General features: G+C 38.8%; 1 protein-coding gene and 1 pseudogene across 1 annotated transcript in view; both read left to right on the top strand.

The window, feature by feature from the left end:
- Positions 1 to 23,700, top strand: part of SOAT1 (sterol O-acyltransferase 1) — a 62,460-nt gene that overhangs the window by 4,130 nt on the left and 34,630 nt on the right. The window contains exon 2 of the mRNA XM_024252709.3: positions 5,397 to 5,522. Coding sequence (XP_024108477.1) covers positions 5,405 to 5,522 — 118 coding nt within the window. The 5' untranslated portion in view covers positions 5,397 to 5,404. The remainder of the gene's footprint in view (positions 1 to 5,396; positions 5,523 to 23,700) is intronic.
- On the top strand, positions 8,353 to 12,429 carry LOC100444049 (mitochondrial fission factor-like; annotated as a pseudogene).

The raw sequence follows: 23,700 nt of genomic DNA, 5'->3' as shown, positions 1-23,700 counted from the left end.
ATTAATGTCCCCCAATTGTGAAATATCCCATGTCCTGTCCTACTTTTCTTTTCTTTTTTTTTTTTGAGACGGAGTCTAGCTCTGTCACCCAGGCTGGAGTGCGGTGGCACGATCTCGGCTCACTGCAACCTCTGCCTCCTGAGTTCAAGCAATTCTCTGCTTCGGCCTCCCGAGTAGCTGGGATTACAGGCACTTGCCACCACCCCTGGCTAATTTTTTGTATTTTTAGTAGAGACGGGGTTTCATCATCTTGGCCAGGCTGGTCTAGAGCTCCTGACCTCGTGATCCACCCGCCTTGGCCTCCCAAAGTGCTGGGATTACAGGTGTGAGCCGGTGCGCTTGTTTAAGAAACAGTAGAAGGCCAAAGTAATGAGTAGAGAAAATGAGACAGCCAAGATCATGCCACTGCACTTCAGCCTGGGCGACATGGCATGACTCTGTCTCAAAAAAAAAAAAAAGCCAGATGCGGTGGCTCACACCTGTAATCCCAGCACTTTGGGAGGCCAAGGCAGGTGGATCACCTGAAGTTGGGAGTTCGAGACCGCATCTCTACTAAAAATACAAAATTAGCTGGGTGTGGTGGCCTGTAACCCCAGCTGCTCTAGAGGCTGAGGCGGGAGAATTGCTTGAACCCAGGAGGCGGAGGTTGTGGTGAGCCGAGATCGTGCCTTTGCACTCCAGTCTGACCAACAAGAGCGAAACTCTGTCTCAAAAAAAAAAAAAAAAAAAAAAGATTGATGGTGTTTAAGGGGGTGGTGGTGAGTGGTAGGCAATGCAGGAGTTACTAGATCGTGGTAAGGACTTAAGATGTTTGAAGGGGTTTAAGTTGTGAAGTGACTTGATCTAACTTATGTTGAGTGCAATGGCGTGATCGAGGTTCCCTGCAACCTCCACCTCCAGGTTCAAGCGATTCTTCTGCCTCAGCCTTCCGAGTAGCTGGGACTACAGGTGCCTGCCACCACACCTGGCTAATTTTTCGTATTTTTAGTAGAGACGAGGTTTCACCATGCTGGGCTAGCCAGGATGGTCTCGATCTCCTGACCTCGTGATCTGCCCACCTCGGCCTCCCAAAGTGCTGGGATTACAGGTGTAATCCACCATGCCTGGCCCTGTTTTAGCTTTTGATGTAAGGTTTCCTCTAGAGTAGCTTGATGGCTCCTCGTCTTATTACCAAGGACCCCCTTTTTATATTTCTTCTTTTGGAGACAGGGTCTCACTCTGTTGTCTGGGCTGGAGTGCAGCGGTGCGACCTGTGTTCACTGCGACCTTTGCCTCCTGGGTTCAAGTGATTTTCCTGCCTCAGCCTCCTGAGTAGATGGGATTACAGGTGCTTGCTGCCACGCCGGGCTAAATTTTTTTTGGATATTTTTAGCCTAGTGTACCTTAAATATGCTCCAAACACTTAATGTTAGCCTACAGTTGGGCAAAATTATTGAACACAGACTATTTTACAATAAAGTGTTCATTATCTCATGTAGTTTATTGAATACTATACTGAAAGTGAAAAACAGAATAGTTGTATGAGTACTCAAAATATGATTTCCACAGAATGCATGTTGCTTTTGCACCATCATAAAGTTGAAAAATTTTAAATTGAACCATCATAAGTTGGGGACTGTCTTGTGCTTAGAATAATTGGTTACATATTAACTGATACATTCACTTTCTTTCTTAACGCCTGCCTGTTGTACTCCAGGTACTCCACACTAGATTTGGGGGAGTCTTACAGAAAATACTATGTAATCCCTATCTTTGAGAACTTAAGCCTAATGTAAGAGATAAGAGAGTATTGCTCTCTGATTATAGGACAATGTAACATGTGACAGGATGCTCAGTGTAGTGGGACCGCAGAGAGGATGAGATGAGAGGTGGTGGTAAAGGAAACTTCAGAGGGTGTGAGTTGGAGGCGGTTTAGCGATTAGAGGGCAGGTTGTAAAATTGATAGTCTTTGTTTTGAAGTCTAGTTCTGCTGTTGGAGAATTACATGATTTGGGACAAGTTAAATCACTTCCCTAAACTCATCTGTAAAATGAAGATAATACTTATCTTAGGTTGTAAAGATTAAATGTAATGTAAAAAGTTTAGCAGCACAGTGCCTAGAGGTACATAATAGGTGCTCATTAAATCAGAACTTTGGTATTAATCTATTACTGCTGCAGCTGTGATTCTTTGAAGGCTTGAGTAGGAGTTAGCTACATAAAAAAGGACAGAGGAGAAATAGCTTTCTATAGACAGGGAAGAGTATATGGGACAGCATGGTGGCCAAATAATATTTGGAAAATAACAGTAGTATCTGTCTTGATTCTATTGAGATGAAAATAATACATGTAAAACACATAAGCACAAAAAAAAATCAGCTGTTATTATTCTACTTTGAGAAATATTGCACTGTGCTATACTGTTTCATAGGGCTTGGGTAATAAACTTTAATCTGGCATTTATTTTTTAATCATTTTGCTGTCTTTTTTTTTTTTTTGAGATGGAGTCTTGCTCTGTCACCCAGGCTGGAGTGCAGTGGCGTGATCTCAGCTCACTGCAAGCTCCGCCTCCTGGGTTCATGCCATTCTCCTGCCTCAGCCTCCTAAGTAGCTGGGACTACAGGCACCCGCCCCCATGCCCGGCTAATTTTTTTTTTTTTTGTATTTTTAGTAGAGACGGGGTTTCACTGTATTAGCCAGGATGGTCTTGACCTCCTGACTTCATGATCTGCCCACCTCAGCCTCCCAAAGTGCTGGGATTACAGGCGTGAACCACTGCACCTGGCCTCATTTTGCTGTCTTTTATACTTTAAACTTTTGCTATATGCTCTTTAAAAGAGTATCTACTTTAAATTCCCCATCATCTGGCCAGAAAAAAAAAGTCTCTGTTCATCTGGCCAGAAAAAAAAAATTCCCATTATTCCTTGTAAAATTCCTCTTACTGAAACATCTTGGTTCCTTTTGCATCTTTCTTTCTCTTGCCTGATTTCTTCTACTTTGAGGCCATCCCTCAAAGTTTAGTTTTCAGTTCTCACTTCTCTCATCATTTCTGATGAAGAGATAGATGCTCTTGTGGCTTCCTCTGTCACTTTTACACAGAATTGGACCATTGTAAGTTGGGCATCGTCTTGTGACTAATTAGCCCTGACTTTTCCCTTAAGTTCCTCTTAATTAGATCTTATGATATCATAACATTTCTACTTCATATATTCATCTGCTGTTCCACAATTGTTTCATTTGTTTGATTTCAGAAATAATTAGAAGAAAGCTGATCTAGATTTGTCAGATTTTTACTTTGCCAAGCTGTGATAGTTGAAAAACAACCAAACCCACCACGTACTATATTTCATCCTTTTATACAGAAAAGGATATTTTAATATAAAAATTAAGAAAGACTGTAGTCTCAGAATTTAAATATATGTAGCTTTAAAATAATGTAATGAGTATTTCACAGTTGTTTTCTTCTTGCTTTAGACTCTTGAAAACTTTATCACATAGTGAAACACTGCTTTACTTTTTATTTAAAATTTTTTTTTGGCCGGGTGCGGTGGCTCATGCCACCTGTAAGCCCAGCACTTTGGGAGGCAGAGGCGGGTAGATAATTTGAGGTCAGAAATTCGAGACCAGCATGACCAACATGGTGAAACCCTGTCTCTACTAAAATACAAAAATTAGCCACCTGTGGTGGCAGGCACCTGTAATCTCAGCTACTCGGGAGGCTGAGGCAGGAGAATTGCCCGAACCCAGGAGGCGGAGGTTGCAGTGAGCTGAGATTGCGCCATTGCACTCCCGCCTGGGCAAAGCGATATTCCTTCTCAATAAATAAATAAATAAATAAATAAATAAATAATTTTGAGATGTGGTCTTGCTATGTTGCCTACACCAGACTCAAACTCCTGGGTTCAAGTGATCCTCCCGCCTGAGCCTCCCAAGTAGCTGGGACTACAGCTGGGTGCCACCATGCCCAACTAGTGAAACACATGGCTTTAGAGTAAACCTTGTACTATCTTGATATTGATCTTTGATCATGTTTTTTAGTGCTTAAAGTGTCTCACTACTGCCTTCCTGAAAAACTTCTAATTTCTTAGGCCTTTATAGTATGACTCCTGTCCTCCTTTCTAGTCTTTTCCCTCATCACATTTCTCCGTTACCAACTTTTTTCCCCCAGTAGTTAGTGCTCTTTGTAGTTTGGATCCAATTAATGCCAGTTCCAGTCTGGCTCTGTCGTTAGCTGTGTGGTCTTGGGCAAGTTACTGTAATGAGAAGAAAAGCAGACTCTAGTACCTGGGGCTGTGGTGTGCGTTCCTATAAACTCAGCTTGTTCAACTGCAGGTGTATTCCTGGTACATGGATGGAGGACACTGATAGTAACTACTTTAAATTATTGTTTTCTCTTGTGAAAACTGAGGGTAATTTTTTTCAGAATTGTTATGAAGATTAAATGAGAAAACTTAATGCACCTGGCAGGGTCCTTGCACTTAGTAGATACTTAACAAAAACTTGTTTTTGTTGTAGTTCAATTCCGTCATGGTTCCCTGAACCGGGCTTATAAGGTCCTTGTTTTAATCCTTTCTTGCACATGGAATGCACAGTTCTCATCCTTCAAGACTGTGTCTAAAATATCTTCTTTTCTGTGAAACCTTTACATCTTCTGCTAATCTCTGCTGTCTCTGAGTTTAAGGTATTGTTTTTACCATTGACTTTGTTATTAAATCATACTCCACCCTGTGGCATCTTTGTAGTTACCTGTTACTATTTAATCCTTATTTTTTTTTTTTTACATACTTAATGCTTTGTTCAACTAAGTTGTTCTTTAAGAGTGGGGTCTATGTTTAAAAAGGGGCTTTGAAACCATTCAAATTATTTTATAGGACCTGATTTCTTCAAATTTGTTATCTTGAGTATCTTGTACCCAGAAAATGCTTTGAAATGATTAATGCAAAAGGAAGAGAATATATCATCAGATTTTACCTCTCCTAAATATAGTGGTATTGTGAAATTCACGTAAGCCAGATGCTTAGTTCAAAGCTGATATGATGGTTTGCTTCTGTGTCCCCACACAAATCTCACCTCGAACTGTAATCACCACGTGTCGAGGGAGGGACCTGGTGGGAGGTGATTGGATCATGGGGGCAGTTTCCCCCATGCTGTTCTCGTGATAGTGAGGGAGTTCTCATGAGAGCTGATGGTTTTAAATGTGGCACTTCCTTGCTCTGTCTCTCCTGCTGCCACGTAAGACATGCCTTGCCTCCCCTTGGTCTTCTGCCATGATTGTAAGTTTCCTGAGGCCTTTCCAGCCATGCGGAACTGTGAGACAGTTAAACCTCTTTCCTTTATAAATTACCCAGTCTCAGGTAGTGTCTTTATAGCAGTGTGAAAACGGACTAATACAAAAGCTTTTTACACCTTCTTTCCTAGACAATACGATGGTGGGTGAAGAGAAGATGTCTCTAAGAAACCGGCTGTCAAAGTCCAGGGAAAATCCTGAGGAAGATGAAGACCAGAGAAACCCTGCAAAGGAGTCCCTAGAGACACCTAGTAATGGTGAGGCTTAATTTTTTTTTTTTAGGTGAATTAGTGAAATAGAGAACAAACACAGTGTTATAGAATAAGTATTGCCATCTGTTTAATTCTTTATTGTAAATGGGTATTGATAGAGTTTTATATGTCTAGTAACAAAGCAATTAGACAATAAGTCCTTTCTTGTTAATTAATTCGGTGGACATCTGTTGGTATCTGCTGTGTTTTAGAGACCATTCATTCAGTCACCTAACCTACCAATAATTGCTGAGGTCCCCCGCTGGGTGCTTGGGCTATAGCAGTGATCAGTACGGATTTGTTTGCCATTATGGAGCTCCACGTTAAGTGAATGACAAAACCTCCAAAATCATACACATAATTAGATTTATCACAGTGTAATATTCTTATAATTAACTACTCTTATTATAGATGTAATGAGTAAAATGTGAGTAATTAGCAGGGTGCCTAACCCAGTTCAATACTGAGCTATCTTGGGAGGGGAGTAGTTAGGGAGTTTTATTAGTTCTTGTATCCACGTTTGCTTAATGCCTGACTACAAAGAGGAATACGATAGTCCTTTGTTGTTAAGGTCAAGGTTTATGATTATGAATGATAGACTTGTAAACACAACTCTAATTAATGTCATCTATTGCATCAGGGTATTTATTTTTGCAGTGACATTTGTAAAGGTTTGATTTCAACAGGATTTGAAATTTGAGGATTGTTTAGTTAACAAATAGGTGCAGAACCTTCTGAGACAGGTTGTCTTTGGCATTTCATCTCTTTTCATAAAGAAACAGTTTTGTTTTTCCTACCTAAATTTAATTAAACTTAAATATCAACAGCTGGATCCCACCAGGAATGTAAATGTTGCTGCTTGAGTTGGCATAATGAGGTTTATTGTTAGACTCTTAGCTATATATGACATATTTATATTGCATATGGGCTAGTTTTAGTGTGATATAAAATGCGAAATTTATGCAAAGGAGGATGAGCCAATACTGGGGAGAATTCTCCTTCAATGATTTAGGGACTTAGTGATAATACAGTTTGTTTCCCTTGCCTGCATTCTCACACATTAGAAACTTCATGCTTGTTTATTCCTTGCAGTTCTTGGCACAGAAAAGTTATTTTAATTGAAACTTTCTGTCGCTGTGTATGATCATTCTCTTTACGTCCCAAGTTTTTAAAAAGATTCTAAATTCTTCTGATTTCTATGTATTTTCAGTGTTCTTTATTGTCCTAGTTCATTAAGTTTTAGTCAATCCAGGTTTTAGTGCAGGTGTTAAAAATTGAATTGGTTAGCTTAAATCAAGAAGTGTAACAACCTCTTTGGTTTAATATGAATAATGCTAATTTGAAAATGTTTCTTCACATATTGTAACATTTATTCACCTTGGGGAGTAAGTGCTTTGGGAGTAATCCCAAAGTTCTGGGATTACGGGCATGAGCCACCGTGCCCAGCCTGGTCTAGGTGCCCTTTCTTTCTCTCTTTTTTTTTTTTTTTGAGACAGTTTTGCTTTTGTTGCCCAGAGTGGAGTGCAATGGTGCAATATTGGCTCACTGCAACCTCTGCCTCCTGGGTTCAAGCCATTCTCTTGCTTCAGCCTCCCAAGTAGCTAGGATTACAAGCATGCGTCACCAAGCGCAGATAATTTTGTATTTTTAGTAGAGACAGGATTTCACTATGTTGGTCAAGCTGGTCTCGAACTTTTGACCTCAGTTAATCCACCAACTTTAGCCTCCCAAAGTGCTGGGATTACAGGTGTGGGCCACCATGCTCAGCCCTTTTTCTCCTTTTTCTTCCCCTCTTCCTCCTTCTTTGTTTCTTCCCTTTTCCCCCATCCCCTTCTCTTCCTTTTTCCTTTTTCCTTCCATTCCTCCTAATTTTTTTTTTTTTTTTTTGAGACAGTCTCGCTTTGTCATCTGGGCTGGAGTGGTGCAGTCTTGGCTTACTGCAACCTCCACCTCCCAGGCTCAAGTGATCTTCCTGCCTCACCCTCCTGAGTAGCTGGGATTACAGGCATGTGCTACCACGCCTGGCTAATTTTTGTATTTTAATAGAGTTGGGGCTTCAACATGTTGGCCAGGCTGGTCTCGAACTCTGGCAAGTGATTTGGTTGCCCCGACCTCCCAAAGTGCTGGTTTTATAGGCATGAGCCACCATGTCAGGCCTCCATTCCTTTTAATTTTTTAGTAATATATTTGTGTACCATTAAAGTCACTATTTTAAAGTTTACAATTCAGTGGTTGCTAATATATTTACAAGATTGTGGAACCATCACTGCTGTTTAATTTCAAAACATTTTTATCACTCTGGAAAGAAGTCCCATTCCTCTCTTCTCTTAGCCTTTAGCAACCACTAATATACTTCCTGTCACTTTGGATTTGCTTGATCTGGGCATTTCTTATAAGGGGATTCGTAGAACATGTAGCCTTTGTGTGTGGCTGCTTGCACTTAGCATAATGTTTTCCATGTTTGTTTGGTTTTTTGATTTGAGGCGGAATCTTGCTCTGCTGTCCAGGCTGGAGTGCAGGGGCTATTCACAGGCATGATTATAGCACATGTAGCCTCGATCTCCTGGCCTCAAGTGATCTTCCTGCCTCAGCCTCCTGAGCAGTATGTTTTAATATGTATCAGTACTTCATTTTTTTTTTTTTTGTGGCTGAATAATATTTCATTGTATAGGTATGATACAGTTTGCTTATCTGTCAGTTGATATTTATTTTGGGGGAGTTATTTACAATGATTGGCTATTATGAATGATGCTGCTATGAACATTTGTGTAGAAGCTTATGGAATATATGTTTTCAGTTCTCTTGGGTATATACGTAAGAGTTGAGTTGCTGAGTCATGGTAAATGTATGTTTAACTTTTTGAGGAACTGCTGTACTTTTCCAAAATAGCTACTCCTTCTTATGTTCCCACCAGCAATGTATGAGGGTTCCAATTTCTCCATATCCTTACCAAGACTTGTTATTATCGGTCTTTTGATGATAGCCTTCCAGCCAACAGATTAATAATCTGGTGTCAGTTAAGCACCTTTGATCTAAATGTAAGATAGGGTACCAGGTTTGTTAATAGGGAGCTTGAAGTTGGTATGCATAAGATACCCAAATAGAAAAAATCCTTTGTTATAAATAAGAGCTAAGTGAGTTATAGTAACCAAATAGAGACCGATGGGATTGGGGGAGCCCTTGCTTTAGAATGGAGGAAAGTCTCACGGAAGTAGATTTTGAGTTTGGCCTTTGAGATAAGAAGACTGGGAGAGGGCTTTCAATCCACAGAGGTATGCATTTGCAAAGACTTTAAGACAGTATAGTGTTATGTGTGTGGTGTTTTGTTTGCTTTTAGAGAAGATGAGGGGTAGGTAGTATAGATGGATTTGTGGTTGGTTTTCATGGATAGGAGTATAGAGCAAATTGGAAAGGCCAGAAGTAAGTAAGAAGATAAGGCTCCAACAGCCTCTCAGTGCCCAGCCAACTGCCCTGGCAGCCGGTGGGTAGTGGCCCTTGCAGGGGACCCTCCAGTGGGCCCAGGAGGACAAAAGTGGCTCTAAATTTGACACATGCACATTGAAGCAAGTCAAAGGACTTGATATGAAGCATAGAAGCAGATAGTGCCAAATAGCAAGCAGTAATTGGTATACATTTGGTGATTGGGCAGTATTTCCTTCTTTTACTGCTGCTGAGGTGGTGGAAATTGTTAAATTCATTGTGAAATGGCACACACTGAAGGTATTTGTTAATGAGGGTTCCAGAAGCATTAAAAGTAGCACCACCAAAAGCCGGGTGCGGTGGCTCACGCCTGTAATCCCAGCATTTTGGGAGGCCAAGGTGGGCAGATCACGAGGTCAGGAGATCAAGACCATCCTGGCTAACACGGTAAAGCCCCATCTCTACTAAAAATACAAAAAATTAGCCAGGTGCGGGGGCGGGCGCCTGTAGTCCCAGCTACTGGAAGGCTGAGGCAGGAGAATGGCATGAACCCAGGAGGCGAAGCTTGCAGTGAGCCGAGATCGTGCCACCGCACTCCAGCCTGGGCAACAGTGTGAGACTCCGTCTCAAAAAAAAAAAAAAAAATGCACCACCATATGCTGTCACAAATGCTAGTGTGACAAGGCAGAGAGGATTGTTGTAGTAGGAAATAATAAAGACATTTCCTTTTCAAAACCAGCACATCTCAACCTTTTTCAGTCAGCTCCCTTTAAACCTCTGGCACTAAAAATAGTGCCTTGCATACTTAATGTTAAATGAAAGACAACTAGGTTTTCTGGATTTAGAAAGACCACCTTTAATACCTCAAAACGAAGAAATCTATGCAGTTGGCAGTTGTGAGTGAAAACACTGTTTGCCAAAACAGACGGCTGGTCAGAAATGATTGTATACCTGGGTTGTGTGGGATGTCTGCTGCTGCCACTTGTAATCCTCATCATGACAATGTCGGGTAAGGCATTTCAAACATAGATACAGTTACAGTAGTTGAAGGAATGTCAGATGACATGACTGTTAGAGATGCAACTTCATCAAGATGGTAAACTAAATAGACATCTACAGCTTCTAGAAGAGGAGAGCAAAGCACATGCAAGAAGAAATGGTCAGTGTTCGATTACTGTAGCATTCTGGATGCTTAATAGGGGCTCTGGTTTTGTTGTAAAGGTGATGTCAGTTCTCAGAAATACTGTATCAACATGTTCTATGTGGTGGCTTGCATCTATAGTCTGAGTTTCTTGGGAGGATCATTTGAGTCTAGGAGTTGGAGTCCAGCCTGGGCAACATAGTGAGACCCCATCTCTTAAAAAAAAAAATGGTCTTAACTACTGGAAGATTTACAGACTTCAAAAAAAAAATAGGACTTGAAGTCTTACTGTATGTATTGTCATTGACTGATGACCTACCTGTGTGAATGATTTTGGACAAATCTTACAGGTTGTCAGTGCTTAGGTTGCCTTTTATGGAAAGCCAAGGATAGCAAATATGAAAGCACTTTCTGTGTATGTAGCACTGTGTTCATCAAGGTATTATCTTTTTTTTTTTTTTGAGATGGAGTTTTGCTCTTGTTGCCCAGGCTGGAGTGCAATGGCACGATCTCGGCTCACTGCAACCTCCACCTCCCAGGTTCAAGCGATTCTCCTCCCTCAGCCTCCCAAGTAGCTGGGATTACAGCCATGCGCCACCACACCTGGCTTATTTTGTGTTTTTAGTAGAGACGAGGTTTCTCCATGTTAGTCAGGCTGGTCTCGAACTCCTGACCTCAGGTGATCCACCCACCTTGGCCTCCCAAAGTGCTGATATTACAGGCGTGAGCCACTGCGCCTGGCCTCAAAAAGGTATTATCTTATTGGCAGTGCTGTCCACTCTTCTGTCCCAGTTCCTAAGGTAGCTTTTATAATCTGTTGTATATCAACTGAGAATTATAATCTACATGAAATCCTCTAATATTCCTACCAGAAATTATCTCTTGATTTAAAACAAGATAATATGATGTTGTAACAGTTTAGTGGTAATAAGGCAGATTATCTTCTTGCATATACAGGCAGCCTACACAGTTGATACAGATGTGGTGATAAAAGAAAAAGAAACCAAAGTTACTCTAGTTGAGTAATATAGTTCCCAGATGGCCGGGCACGGTGGCTCACTCCTGTAATCCCACCACTTTGGGAGGCCGAGGCGGGCAGATCGCTTGAGGTCAAGAGTTCGAGACTAGCTTGACCAACATGAGAAAACCCTGTCTCTACTAAAAATACAAAAATCAGCTGGGCGTGGTGGTGGGTGCCTGTAATCCAAGCTACTCAGGAGGCTGAGGCAGTAGAATTGCTTGAACCCGGGAGACGGAGGTTTCAGTGAGCCGAGACCACACCACTGCACTCCAGCCTGGGTGACAGAGTAAGACTCCGTCCCAAAAACAAAAAAAAAAGGTTTGGTTTTATTAAACAAATTGCTCAAATATGCATATAAATTTTTTTTACATTTAAAGTAATATATACTCATTGAAAAAATTCAAACGCTATAGAAAGTTATTAAGTAATACTTCCTCCCTCAAGTAACATTTTTTTTTTTTACATGTGGGATCATATTTGAGATCTCTTCTGCAATTTGTTTCTTCTATACTTTGTAAGTCTCAGATACCTTTTCATTTAGTATATGTAATTCTTTTAAATACCTGTGTACTATTTCTGCTGTACAGATGCTTGGCAGTTTATTTAACTTGTCCTTTATTGATGGAAACTTAGGCTGTTTCCAGAGTTGCAGTATTACAAGCAGTGCTACAGACAGCATCATTGAAACAGCGTCATTGCTTACTTGTACTGGTATACCTATAGGATACATTCTTTTTTTGAGACGGAGTCTCACTCTGTCGCCCAAGTTGGAGTGCAGTGGCGTGATCTTGGCTCACTACAACCTCCGCCTCCCTGGTTCAAGCGATTCTTCTGTCTCTGCCTCCTGAGTAGCTAGGATTACAGGTGTGCGCCACCATGCCTGGCTAATTTTTGTATTTTTAGTAGAGACGGGCTTTCACCATATTGGTCAGGCTGGTCTCGAACTCCTGACCTAGTGCGCTGCCTGCCTCAACCTCCCAAAGTGCTGGGATTACAGGCGTGAGCCACTGCGCCCGGCCAGGATACATTCTTAAAAGTGAAATTGCTAAGTCGAAGGGCTTTTGCATTTAAAATTTAGGTATTATCAAATTTCCTTTAAAAAATGTTATGCCAATTTATATTCCTAACTATACTGTTTCACCACACTCTTGGCAATAATCTTACCAGTCTTTTAAAATTCCTGATTTGATGGGTGAAAAGCAGTATACATATAGCATAAATTTGTTCTCATGAATTTTAAGTGAGATGGGGAAATTGTTTCATATTTATTGACCATGTATTTTTTTTTTCTTTAAAAGCCCTGTTCATATCCTTTGCTCACTTTTATTCCTTATCTGGTGGTTATTATTTTTAAGAGCTTTTTCTATATTAAATAAATTAATCCTTTGATTATGTACTTTGAATATTTTCTAACTAGTGATTTGTCTTTTGACTTTGCTTATGTATGTATGCTTTGCCATGTTTTGTTTTTATATATCAAATATTCTTTTAATTGTTATAGTGTTTTTTTTTTTGTTTTTGTTTTTGTTTTTTGAGATGGAGTCGTGCTTTGTTGCCCAGGCTGGAGTGGAGTACAATGGCGTGATCTTGGCTCACTGCAGCCTCCGCCTCCTGGGTTCAAGCAATTCTCCTGCCTCAGCCTCCTGAATAGCTGGGATTACAGGGCATGTACCACCATGCCTCGCCAATTTTTGTATTTTTAGTAGAGACAGGGTTTCACCATGTCAGCCAGGCTGGTCTCTAACTGCTGACCTCAAGTGATCCACCCACCTCAGCCTCCCAAAGTGCTGGGATTACAGGCATGAGCCACCACACCTGGCTGCTTATAGGTTTTTTTTTTGTCATGCTTAGAAATCATCCAAGATTATGAAAAAAAGAAAACATGACTTTTTTTTTTTTTTGTTTTTTTTTTTTTTTACTTTTGTGGTGTTTTATATTGAAGTATTTGATCCATGTGAAATTTATTTTTGAATGGTGCATTCATCATTGGGGATCTAATTTTTTAGTTTTCCAAAATGGCTAGTTAGTTGTTTCAACGTTATCTATTAAGTCTCTGTTTCTGTATGAACATGTACTAATCCATGTTTCTGGCTCAGATTCCATTTTTCTGAAGTAGTGCAGACATGTGAGTAGTTGAGAACTTTGTAAAGTTTTTGTGGTCAGTGGAGCAATAGACGATTACAGATGGATTTTACTATCTTATCTTCCCTTTTATTATTGATTGAAAAGAGATGGACTCTTTCAAGAAATACTCCTAAGCCTAACATACTATGGACATAAAGGTGATTTTTCAAGTGACTTTTGTATCGCTTTGTGGAGAACAAAGTGAAGCTGAAATGTGGGTATTCTAAGACATGGTCAATGAGAGTTTTTTAGAAAACAATCAAGATTTAAAAATAAGTTTGAATTTTTAGGCAATAAACTAGTCAGTGCCTACACGTTAGCTAATTCTGTTCTTGCCACAAGTAGATGAAGAAAACATTTATTAAAAGAACTGCAACTTGAAAATTGGTTATTAGTCACTGCTTAGTATTCCTTAGTCATCTTTATGAGTGTAATCACATAGGTTGGCTGTCCTTTTTTTTTTTTAATGCTGCATGACTAGGGGTCAGAAGACATGGATTTCTTCAGACTCAGTTACTTATTGGCCATGTGACAGTGTACAAGATGTTTAATTTCTTTGAATCTCAGTTTCTTTATTTTAGAAATAGAAATGAGGCCAGATGTGGCTCACGCTTATAATCCATGCACTTTGAGAGGCTGAGGTGGAAGGATTGCTCGAGACCAGGAATTCAAGACCAGTCTGGGCAACATATGAAGACCCCATCTTTACAAAAATAAAAAAAATTAGGTGGGCATGTTAACATGTGCCTGTAGCCGAAGCTACTCAGGAGGCTGAGGTGGGAGGATTGCTTGAGCCCAGGAGTTAGAGGTCGCAGTGAGCTAGGATGGCACCACTGTACTCCAGCCTGGGTGACAGAGCAAGACTATATGTTAAAATTTGTAACAGGTTTAACAAGGATGCGGATTTAGAAATTTGGAGGCCGTAATGTCTTCAGGGAAAAGAAGAGTTGCAGAAATGGGTGGAAACTATTGGCTAGCAAGAAAGCAAAGATAAGAAGTGTAAAATTCTTTCTCAGAAGATTTTATATTAGAAGGAAAAGTACAGCATGTCATGAGGGTTAAGTGATCTTCAAAAGGACTGTTTTTTTTTAAAAAAAAAAATCGTTTCTCAAATTTCAGTTATTTTGCCATTATATTACTATTACTATGTAACTTTAAAAAATTAACTTGAAAATTTATTCTCAACCTAAGTAATAAATTGTTAAATCGTAGGTTTGATGTTCAATTACTTATTTTTAAAAAACAAATTAAATATGTAATACTTGATAAGTGTTAGTAGAACTACAGATTTTATTTTCAGTATCACTGATGACAGCCATATCATAATTTCTGAAACATGATTTTTAAAGAACAGATTGTCTCTGAATTTAAATGTGGACAATATAATTGACTCAGTAGGTTGAACTTTTTGAATAGGGAACGATTAAGACAATAATAGTTTGAAGGGTTAGTCTTGAAAAAGAGATGGGCTACTCTTTCCTCTGACACAGAAATGTTGGAGAAGAGGTTGAAAGACAGCAAAAATTAAGAAACATAGAAGACATTTAAGGATTTGGTACCAAAACTGAACAACTAAAAGTTACTTGGTGGGGCTGGGACTTGAAAGTGGAAAAGGTTTCGAACTACTTTTGTGAGGAATGTCACAGAAATTCATCAAGAGGCAGAGACAAAGATTGCGTACTTTCATTGCAGGCCTGCCTGAGGCTTGACAGCAGCAGTTTAGAATGGGCCCATTTTCCTAACTTTTTCTGTAGTGTAGTGCATGGCAATTTGGAATCAGAAGGCAGATAGCGGGTAATTTCTGGAGTCGGCGTGTGGCATGGTGGGTCCAGGAAATTGGTGGTGGTGATAAGGGACAGATAGAAATAATGACAGAGGGTTAGTAAGTCCGTGCTGGTTAAGAAAACTGGAAAACCAAAACGATGACTTCTATCAGAAGAGAAACTGTCTCTTTCCCTGTCTTTCTCTTTAGCGATGAAACCTTCCCTAGAAATTCCCCTACAGACTTCTTGTGTCTCATTGGCCAGAGTTAGATTACAAGTTATGCTGGCTATCTACTTTTTGCCTCTCCGGTCTTTTCTACGCTACTTTGTTTCCTGGGAGAGTGACCTTAAGAACTGCAACAATAGTCTCCAGTGCCCTGTGTGTTTCTGGTAGGCTTGGCCAGTGGGGGAACTTCAGGAGATCTAAGAGCAGAGTAAGATGGGTGTGTTTATAACTAAGGTTCTCTCCCTGGTAGGTAACCATTGCTCGTTTCTAATATTTCTCTCTGAAGAGTTCTCTCTGGGTTCCACTAATCCTTTACCTGCTTTGCCCTTTCCTGATGTTTATTACTAGCCCTAGAATTCCATATCATCCTTACCATCCTTTGTTGCTTTTCTTAAACTCTGACCACACACTTACAAAAAGGACCTCTTTAAATTTTTCCCAGTGAATAAGCTTGAGTGGGTCATCTCTTTGCCACCTGATACTCAGGCCCATTTTTAAATCGGTTTCTCGCAAAGGCAGTGACATGCATGTCATTATTTGGGAAGCAACCGGCAGTGTTCACCATGGCTGCGTTACATTATAAAAAATAATGTGTATGTACTTGTCCGTTTTATTTGCCAACCACATTTACAGTAAACTTGGCCATCTAGAACAAAGTTGGCAAACGTGGCCATGTTCATTCTTTTGTGTTTGTAGTGCTTTCTCATGTTATCACAGTAGAGTTGAGTAGTTGTTACATAGTTGCAGACTATACTGCCCATTATGGAAAAAGCTTTCTGACTCTTCATCTAGAATTACGTTGTTCAATGTGGTCGCCACTAGAAGTACACTGTTTAATATAGTCTGGTTGAGCACTTGAAATGTGGCTAGTCTGGATTGACTATAGTTGTGATATGTCAGATTTCAGAGACTTACTGGCACCAGTTTCTTTTTACTTTTTAATGTGGCTCCTAAAAATTTTAAAATTACACATGGTGATTCACATTTTATGTGCATATATGTGTATATACACATATATTATATATGTGTGTATATTATATATGTGTATATAATGTATGTATATATTATATATGTGTATATAATATATGTATATATTATATATGTGTATATAATGTATGTATATATTATATATGTGTATATAATGTATGTATATATTATATATGTGTATATAATGTATGTATATATTATATATGTGTATATAATGTATGTATATATTATATATGTGTATATAATGTATGTATATATTATATATGTGTATATAATGTGTGTATATATTATATATGTGTATATAATGTGTGTATATATTATATATGTGTATATAATGTGTGTATATATTATATATGTGTATATAATGTGTGTATATATTATATATGTGTATATAATGTGTGTATATATTATATATGTGTATATAATGTGTGTATATATTATATATGTGTATATAATGTGTGTATATATTATATATGTGTATATAATGTGTGTATATATTATATATGTGTATATAATGTGTGTGTGTATATTCTGTGTATATAATGTGTGTGTATATTCTGTGTATATATTGTGTGTGTGTATATTCTGTGTATATATTGTGTGTGTGTATATTCTGTGTATATATTGTGTGTGTGTATATTCTGTGTATATATTGTGTGTGTGTATATTCTGTGTATATATTGTGTGTGTGTATATTGTATATGTATAATATACGTATATATTATGTGTGTGTATATTGTATATGTATAATATATGTATATATATTGTATATGTATAATATACGTATATATTATGTGTGTATATATTGTATATGTATAATATATGTATATATTATGTATGTATATATATTGTGTATGTATAATATATGTATATATTATGTATGTATATATATTGTGTATGTATATATTATATATGTATATATATTATATATGTATGTGTATATTATGTATGTATATATATTATATATGTATGTGTATATTATGTATGTATATATATTATATATGTATGTGTATATTATGTATGTATATATATTATATATGTGTATATATATTATATATGTATATATAATATATGTGTATATATATTATATATGTATATATAATATATGTGTATATATATTATATATGTGTATATATGTGTATATATATAATGTGTGTATATATATTATATGTGTATATATATATTATATATGTGTGTATATATATATATCTATTTTTTTTTTTTGACAGAGTTTTGCTCTTGTTGCCCAGGCTGGAGTGCAATGGTGCGATCCCGGCTCACCGCAATCTCCGCCTCCCAGGTTCAAGCGATTCTCTTGCCTCAGCCTCCCAGGTAGCTGGGATTATAGGCATGCGCCACCACGCCTGGCTAATTTTGTATTTTTAGTAGAGACGGGGTTTCCTCATGTTGGTCAGGCTGGTCTCGAACTCCCGACCTCCAGTGATCCGCCTGCCTCGGCCTCCCAAAGTACTGGGATTACAGGTGTGAGCCACCACGCCTGGCCACACATTGTATGTTTATAGGACGACACTGATCAGGAATGTAACTGGTGGCCTAGAAAGTAAGTAGATAAGCTTCCCTTAGGCCAAAGCCTATTAAATACAGTATTGTCAAGGAAAGAGAACATGGCATTAAGAGGCATCTGACTGAGCTTCAGGCCTCAGAAAAATCCAACAAGTCTTCACGCTTCATTCCTTTGCCTGGAATAATGTTTCTAGCATTTTTTCACCATAATTTTTCTTTATTATTTGAGACTCAGTTCAAATATTGACTCCTCTGCAAAAGCCTTCTGTACCCCTCATTCTCTCACAGTGCTTCTCTGTATTGTCCTTTTCCCTATTTGTAGTTTTCTCCTGAGATCCTGAAGGGAGGGTTTGCCCTGCATGTATTGGGTCCTCAGTGGGCTTTTACTTAATGCATGAGTATATAAATTGAGTAAATTAGTTACCAATTTAACAAGCCTGGTTATTTGTCTCTTTTCTTCTGTGTAACTTTGGCAGTAGATTGACTATAGTAATAGAAGTGTAGGATTGTTAGGGAGAACCCTGTGGAAGCAGCCTAGGTAGAAAGGCACAGCTCCCCGGGACCGCTGAGTGGGGCCTGATTGCACTCCACATTTCCGTTTTTGCTAAAGATATCACTATAATAGTATAGTACAGCAATGGATCTTTCTTACTTGTCCTGAAGATTATGTAGGATAAAGTACATTTTTGTTTTATTTTTTTGTAGGGAATGGGGGGGTCTCACTTTGTTGCTCAGGCTGGTCTCAAACTCCTGGCTTCAAGTGACCCTCCTGTCTCAGCCTCACAAAGTGCTGGGATGATAATAGGTGTGAGCCAGCACGCCTGGAGTCTGGTGTTTTTTTTTAGGGTGGCAAAGCATGTCATAATTTTACAAAAATTTTCATCAAAACTGGTTAAAATAAGATTTTTGACATGTCAAGGAATAAATTTTAAACATTCCCATTAAGTATAGTAGGTTTTAAAAGAGATAGCATTTATTCATGAAGATAAGTATTGCAAGCCTGATTTTTTTAGAAATCAGAAATTTAAGGGAAAAAATGTTGAATAGTTTTCCTTATGGACTTATGTGGGGTTCTATTAAGTTTCAGATAGCAAATAACTGACTTATAGTGTTAGCAGTTAGTGTGTTACTAGAGGTAGGCAAATGATTCCGAAATTACATCACCCTCAGTCCTGGCTTATCATTGTTTCAGGGTCAGTGTTTTAGAAATTGAGAAGCCTTGAGTTGAGTGCTTGTAAATAGTTCTTCAAATCATTGGATGTGGGTTGGGGATGGTGGCTCATCCTTGTAATCCCAACAATTTCAGAGGCCAAGGCATGAGGATTGATGGAGGCCAGGAGTTCAAGACCAGCCTGGGCAACATAGTGAGGCTCTGCCTTTACAAAATTTTTTTTTTTTTAAATTAGGTGGGTGTGGTGGCACGTGAGTGTGGTGGCATGTGCCTGTAGTCCTAGCTACTTGGGAGGCTGAGGCAGGAGGATCCCTTGAGCCTAGGAGTTCCAGGCCACAGTGAGCTATGGTCATGCCATAGCCACTGCCCCCTAGCCTGGGTAACAGAGTGAGAACCTGTCTTAAAAAAAAAAAAAAAAAAAAAAAAAAGCAGTGGATATTAGCTTTTAGGCATTCTTTTGACTTTTTTTGACATCTAATTTTTAAATTTTAAATTGTAGAAAGTTAAGAATTTCTTTTGAATATTGTATGAAGAGGTATTTTGAAGGTAAAGGAAAATTAATTGGCATTTTAAAATATATTTGTCTTCCACTTACCTAACTTTGTCATTTTCAGTGGGGTCTTCAGAGACTCAGTGAACAAACCTTTTTTCTAACTTTCCAGTGGCTGCGTCTCAAAGCCTGTTTGTAATGATGGCTGTCATGTTATTTATGGATAGACAGATTCTTTTTGGAAGGGACGCACAAGTAGTGAGAATTAATCTTTTACAGTCTCCTTACCAATCCTCCTCCCCTGTGGTAGCTGAATTAGTTGAAGGAAAGAAGCTTTTGTCTTCATTTATTTATGAAATAGTTTATTTATGAAACCATGGACTGGTCATAGAACTAAATTAAAAATATATTCTTTAACTTATTGAAAAATCAAATGGACATTTGTCTTACCCTTATATTTCTTAATCAGTTACCAATTTGTAAATATCTTAAATTAATCCTCTGCTCTCCATTCTCCTTGCCATTTACAACATCACTTTTTGTCCAGATTTATTGCATTTCTCTGTTATATGGTCCTTTCCATCTTCCAGTATCAGCTCAGTATTTTCCTGCATGAAATTCTTAGTTTCCTCAAAGCCCTTGTTATGTGACCTAGCCTTCTTCCCAGTCATCAACTCTGCCATTATCGATAATTGAAGACATTCCACTGTCTCCTGGCTTCCATTGATGTTAAGTCAGGCACGCGTTGCAATTGCAGTACTTGCGTAGTTGATATTCTTTCTGGATGCTTTTAGTTTTTTTTTTTTTAACCCCTGCGTCAGACAGTTTCACTGTGATATATCTAAGTCGATTATTATTATTATTTTTTCTTTTGAGATGGAGTTTCACTCTTGTTGCCCAGGCTGGAGTGCAATGGTATGATCTTGGCTCACCGCAACCTCTGCCTCCCGGGTTCAAGCGATTCTCCTGCCTTAGCCTCCTGAGTAGCTGGGATTACAGGAATGTGCCACCACGGCCAGCTAATTTTGTATTTTTATTAGAGACAGGGCTTCTCCATGTTGGTCAGGCTGGTCTCAAACTGCCGACCTCAGGTGATCCACCTGCCTCGGCTTCCCAAAGTGCTGGGATTACAGGTGTGAACCACCATGCCCGGCACTAGGTAGATTATTTATCCTGCTTGGAATTCTTTGACTTTATCCTAGAATTTGTGTCTCTCAACAGTTCTGGCCAATTCTCAGCTATAATCACCTCAAATATTGTCTCTCCTTATAGAGCTCTGATTAGATGCATTTTGTACCTTCTAATTCTTCATGTCTTTTTTCAAAGCGACATACTGTGAAAAGAAATGTCCAATAGAAGATTAAATTATATTTCTACCATAAAAACAGAGTAATAGGGCAATGAAAATAATATAGAAGAATATGTAATGACAGGGAAAAATGTTTACAATATATTAAGTGAAAAAAGCAAGTTATAAAGCAGTATGCATATAAGTTTGTTTTTATGTTTTTATGGTTTGTTTTTAAGGGAAGGGGTTATTAAGCTTAAATTACCCCAAATATGCCTCCAAAGCTCATTTTGGCAAAGTAAATATTTCTGTTCAGTGTATTTTTTCTGGGAAATTACTTTTATAAACTTGAATGGCTTTTAATCTTCCTTTTTAGGCAAAATATACAATAGCAATTGTCAATGCTGAAATAAAAATGCTTAAGCTGGCCTGGCACGGTGGCTCACTCCTGTAATCCTAGCACTTTGGAAAGCCGAGGCGGGCGGATCACGAGGTCAGGAGATCGAGACCATCCTGGCTAACACGGTGAAACCCTGTCTCTAGTAAAAATACAAAAAATTAGCCGGCCGTGGTGGCGGGCGCCTGTAGTCCCAGCTACTCGGGATGCTGAGGCAGGAGAATGGTGTGAACCCAGAGGAGGCGGAGCTTGCAGTGAGCCGAGATCGCACCACTGCCCTCCAGCCTGGGTGACAGAGCGAGACTCCATCTCAAAAAAAAAAAAAAAATACTTAAGCTATTACCAGGTAAATGAGAAAATACAAATTCCCAATTTTAAAAATTCATCTGCCAAAATGATAGTTCATCATCGTAGGTTTTTTTTTTTTTTTTTTTTAAACGAAGATAGCAAACTAGACGTTGTAGTTTTTTTTCTGTTTCACACTTTTCAGTATTCATTCCATTCTGTTTCATTCTCTTATCTGTGTAGGTCTGTGCACATAGTGATGTCTGATGTTTCTCGGTTCCCATAATATAACAGATAACTTGACATTTTATTAAAAAGATAGAATAAAGATATTTAGTATCTCATTATTCACAAACTCATTTGTGAATAATGGCAGATGGCATTCAAAATTAACTCTACCCTGGGCTAGGCATGGCGACACATGCCTATAATCTCAGCATTTTGGGAGGCTGAGGCAGGAGGATTGCTTGAGGCCAGGAGTTCGAGTCAAGACCAGCCAGGGCAACATAGTGAGACCTTGTCTCTACAAAACACTTAAAAAAAAATTAGCTGGGTGTGGTGGCACACATCTATGGTCCCAGCTAGCGGGGCAGCTGATGCAGGAGGATCACTTGAGCTCAAGTGTTAGAGGCTGCAGTGAGCTGTGATTGTGCCACTGCAGTCCAACCTAGATGACAGAGTGAGATCCTGTCTCAAAAAAAGCCCCAAAAACTCTACCCATATTTTATTAAAAGGGCACAGATCAATTAATCCCACTGCTTTTAAAATTATAGTGGTACCATGATTCAGTGTGAAAATAAGAAACTGTCTCTAAATCTGTGACAGTAATAAAGCTCAGTATGCACCATACACAAGAGTTACACAGAGCAGCACATTCTCATAAAAAATACTGTCATACCTTTCAAATCCAATTTTTGTTACAAAATTACGAAAAAGATTCTCAGTCAGAATATCACAGTTAGTCAAGTTAAACACCAGGAAACTACATTACTGTAACAATATACAGAAGGGAATATTTCAGAACAGAGAAATTAGAATGAAATGAATTTTAGAATATTTTTAGCATCACCTCCCCAAAACCCTGTACCCATTAGCAGTTATTCCCTTTTTGCCATAACCCTGCACCTCACTCTCTAGGCAACCACCAGCGTTTTGTCTGTCTCAGTAGTTATCTATTCTGGACATTGTTTTGTAAATAGGATCATACAATATGTAGTCTTTTGTGCCTTCCTCTTTTCACTTGGCAAAATGTTTATGTTTCACCCATGTTATAGCATGTATTAATATTTCTTTTGGTTTATTGTTAATCCATTTTATGGATATACTACATTTTATTAATCTGTTTTTCAGTTTATGAGTATTTGTTTCTACTTTCTATTATTATGACTAATGCTGCCCATAAATATTCATATACAAGTTTTTGAGAGTGCCTTTTATTTCTCTTGTGTATATACCTAGGAATGGAATTACTAGGTCGTATGTTGGCTCTGTGTTTAATCTGTCGAGGAACTTCCACACTGTTTTTCAAAGCACTACACCATTTAACATTCCCACCAGCAGTGTCCTGGATAGTTGAAGTTTCTTTCTCCACATTCAAGCCAACACTTGTTTGTGTTTTTGATTATAGCCATCCTAGTGAGTGTGAAATGATATCTCATTGTACTTTTGATTTGAATTTTCCTGATGGCCAGGGATGTTGAGTGTCTTTTCGTGTGGTTATTGGGCTTTTTTTTTTTTTAAGAGGAATATCTGTTCAGTTACTTTGCCTTTTTTTTTTTTTTTTTTTTTTTAAAGATGGAGTCTCGCTCTGTCACCCAGGCTGGAGAGCAATGGCGTGATCTCGGCTCACTGCAACCTCCGCCTCCTGGGTTCAAGCAGTTCACCTGCCTCAGCCTCCCAAGTAGCTGGGATTACAAGCATGTGCCACCCATGCCCGGCTAATTTTGTATTTTTAGTAGAGATGGGGTTTCTCCATATCGGTCAGGCTGGTCTCGAACTCCCGACCTCAGGTGATCCGCCCGCCTTGGCTCCCAAAGTGCTGGGATTACAGGCATGAGCCACTGCACCTGGCCTACTTTGCCTGTGTTTTAATTGGACTATTTGTCTTTTTATTATTTTATTTTATTTTACTTTATTTTTGAGACAGTCTTGCTCTGTAGCCCAGGTTGGAGTGCAGTGGCACATTCTTGGCTTACTGCAACTTCTGCTTCAGAGGTTCAAGTGATTCTCTCACCTTAGCCTCCCAAGTAGCTGAGACTACAGGTGCGCATCCCCACACCCAGCTAACTTTTGTATTTTCAGTAGAGAAGGGGTTTTGCCATATTGTCCAGGCTGGTCTCAAACTCCT

Source organism: Pongo abelii, chromosome 1 (genome assembly GCF_028885655.2).
Source record: "Pongo abelii isolate AG06213 chromosome 1, NHGRI_mPonAbe1-v2.0_pri, whole genome shotgun sequence".
Classification (NCBI taxonomy): Eukaryota; Metazoa; Chordata; class Mammalia; order Primates; family Hominidae; genus Pongo; species Pongo abelii.
Note: the sequence above shows the minus strand (reverse complement) of the source record. Positions and strands in the feature narration are given on the sequence as shown.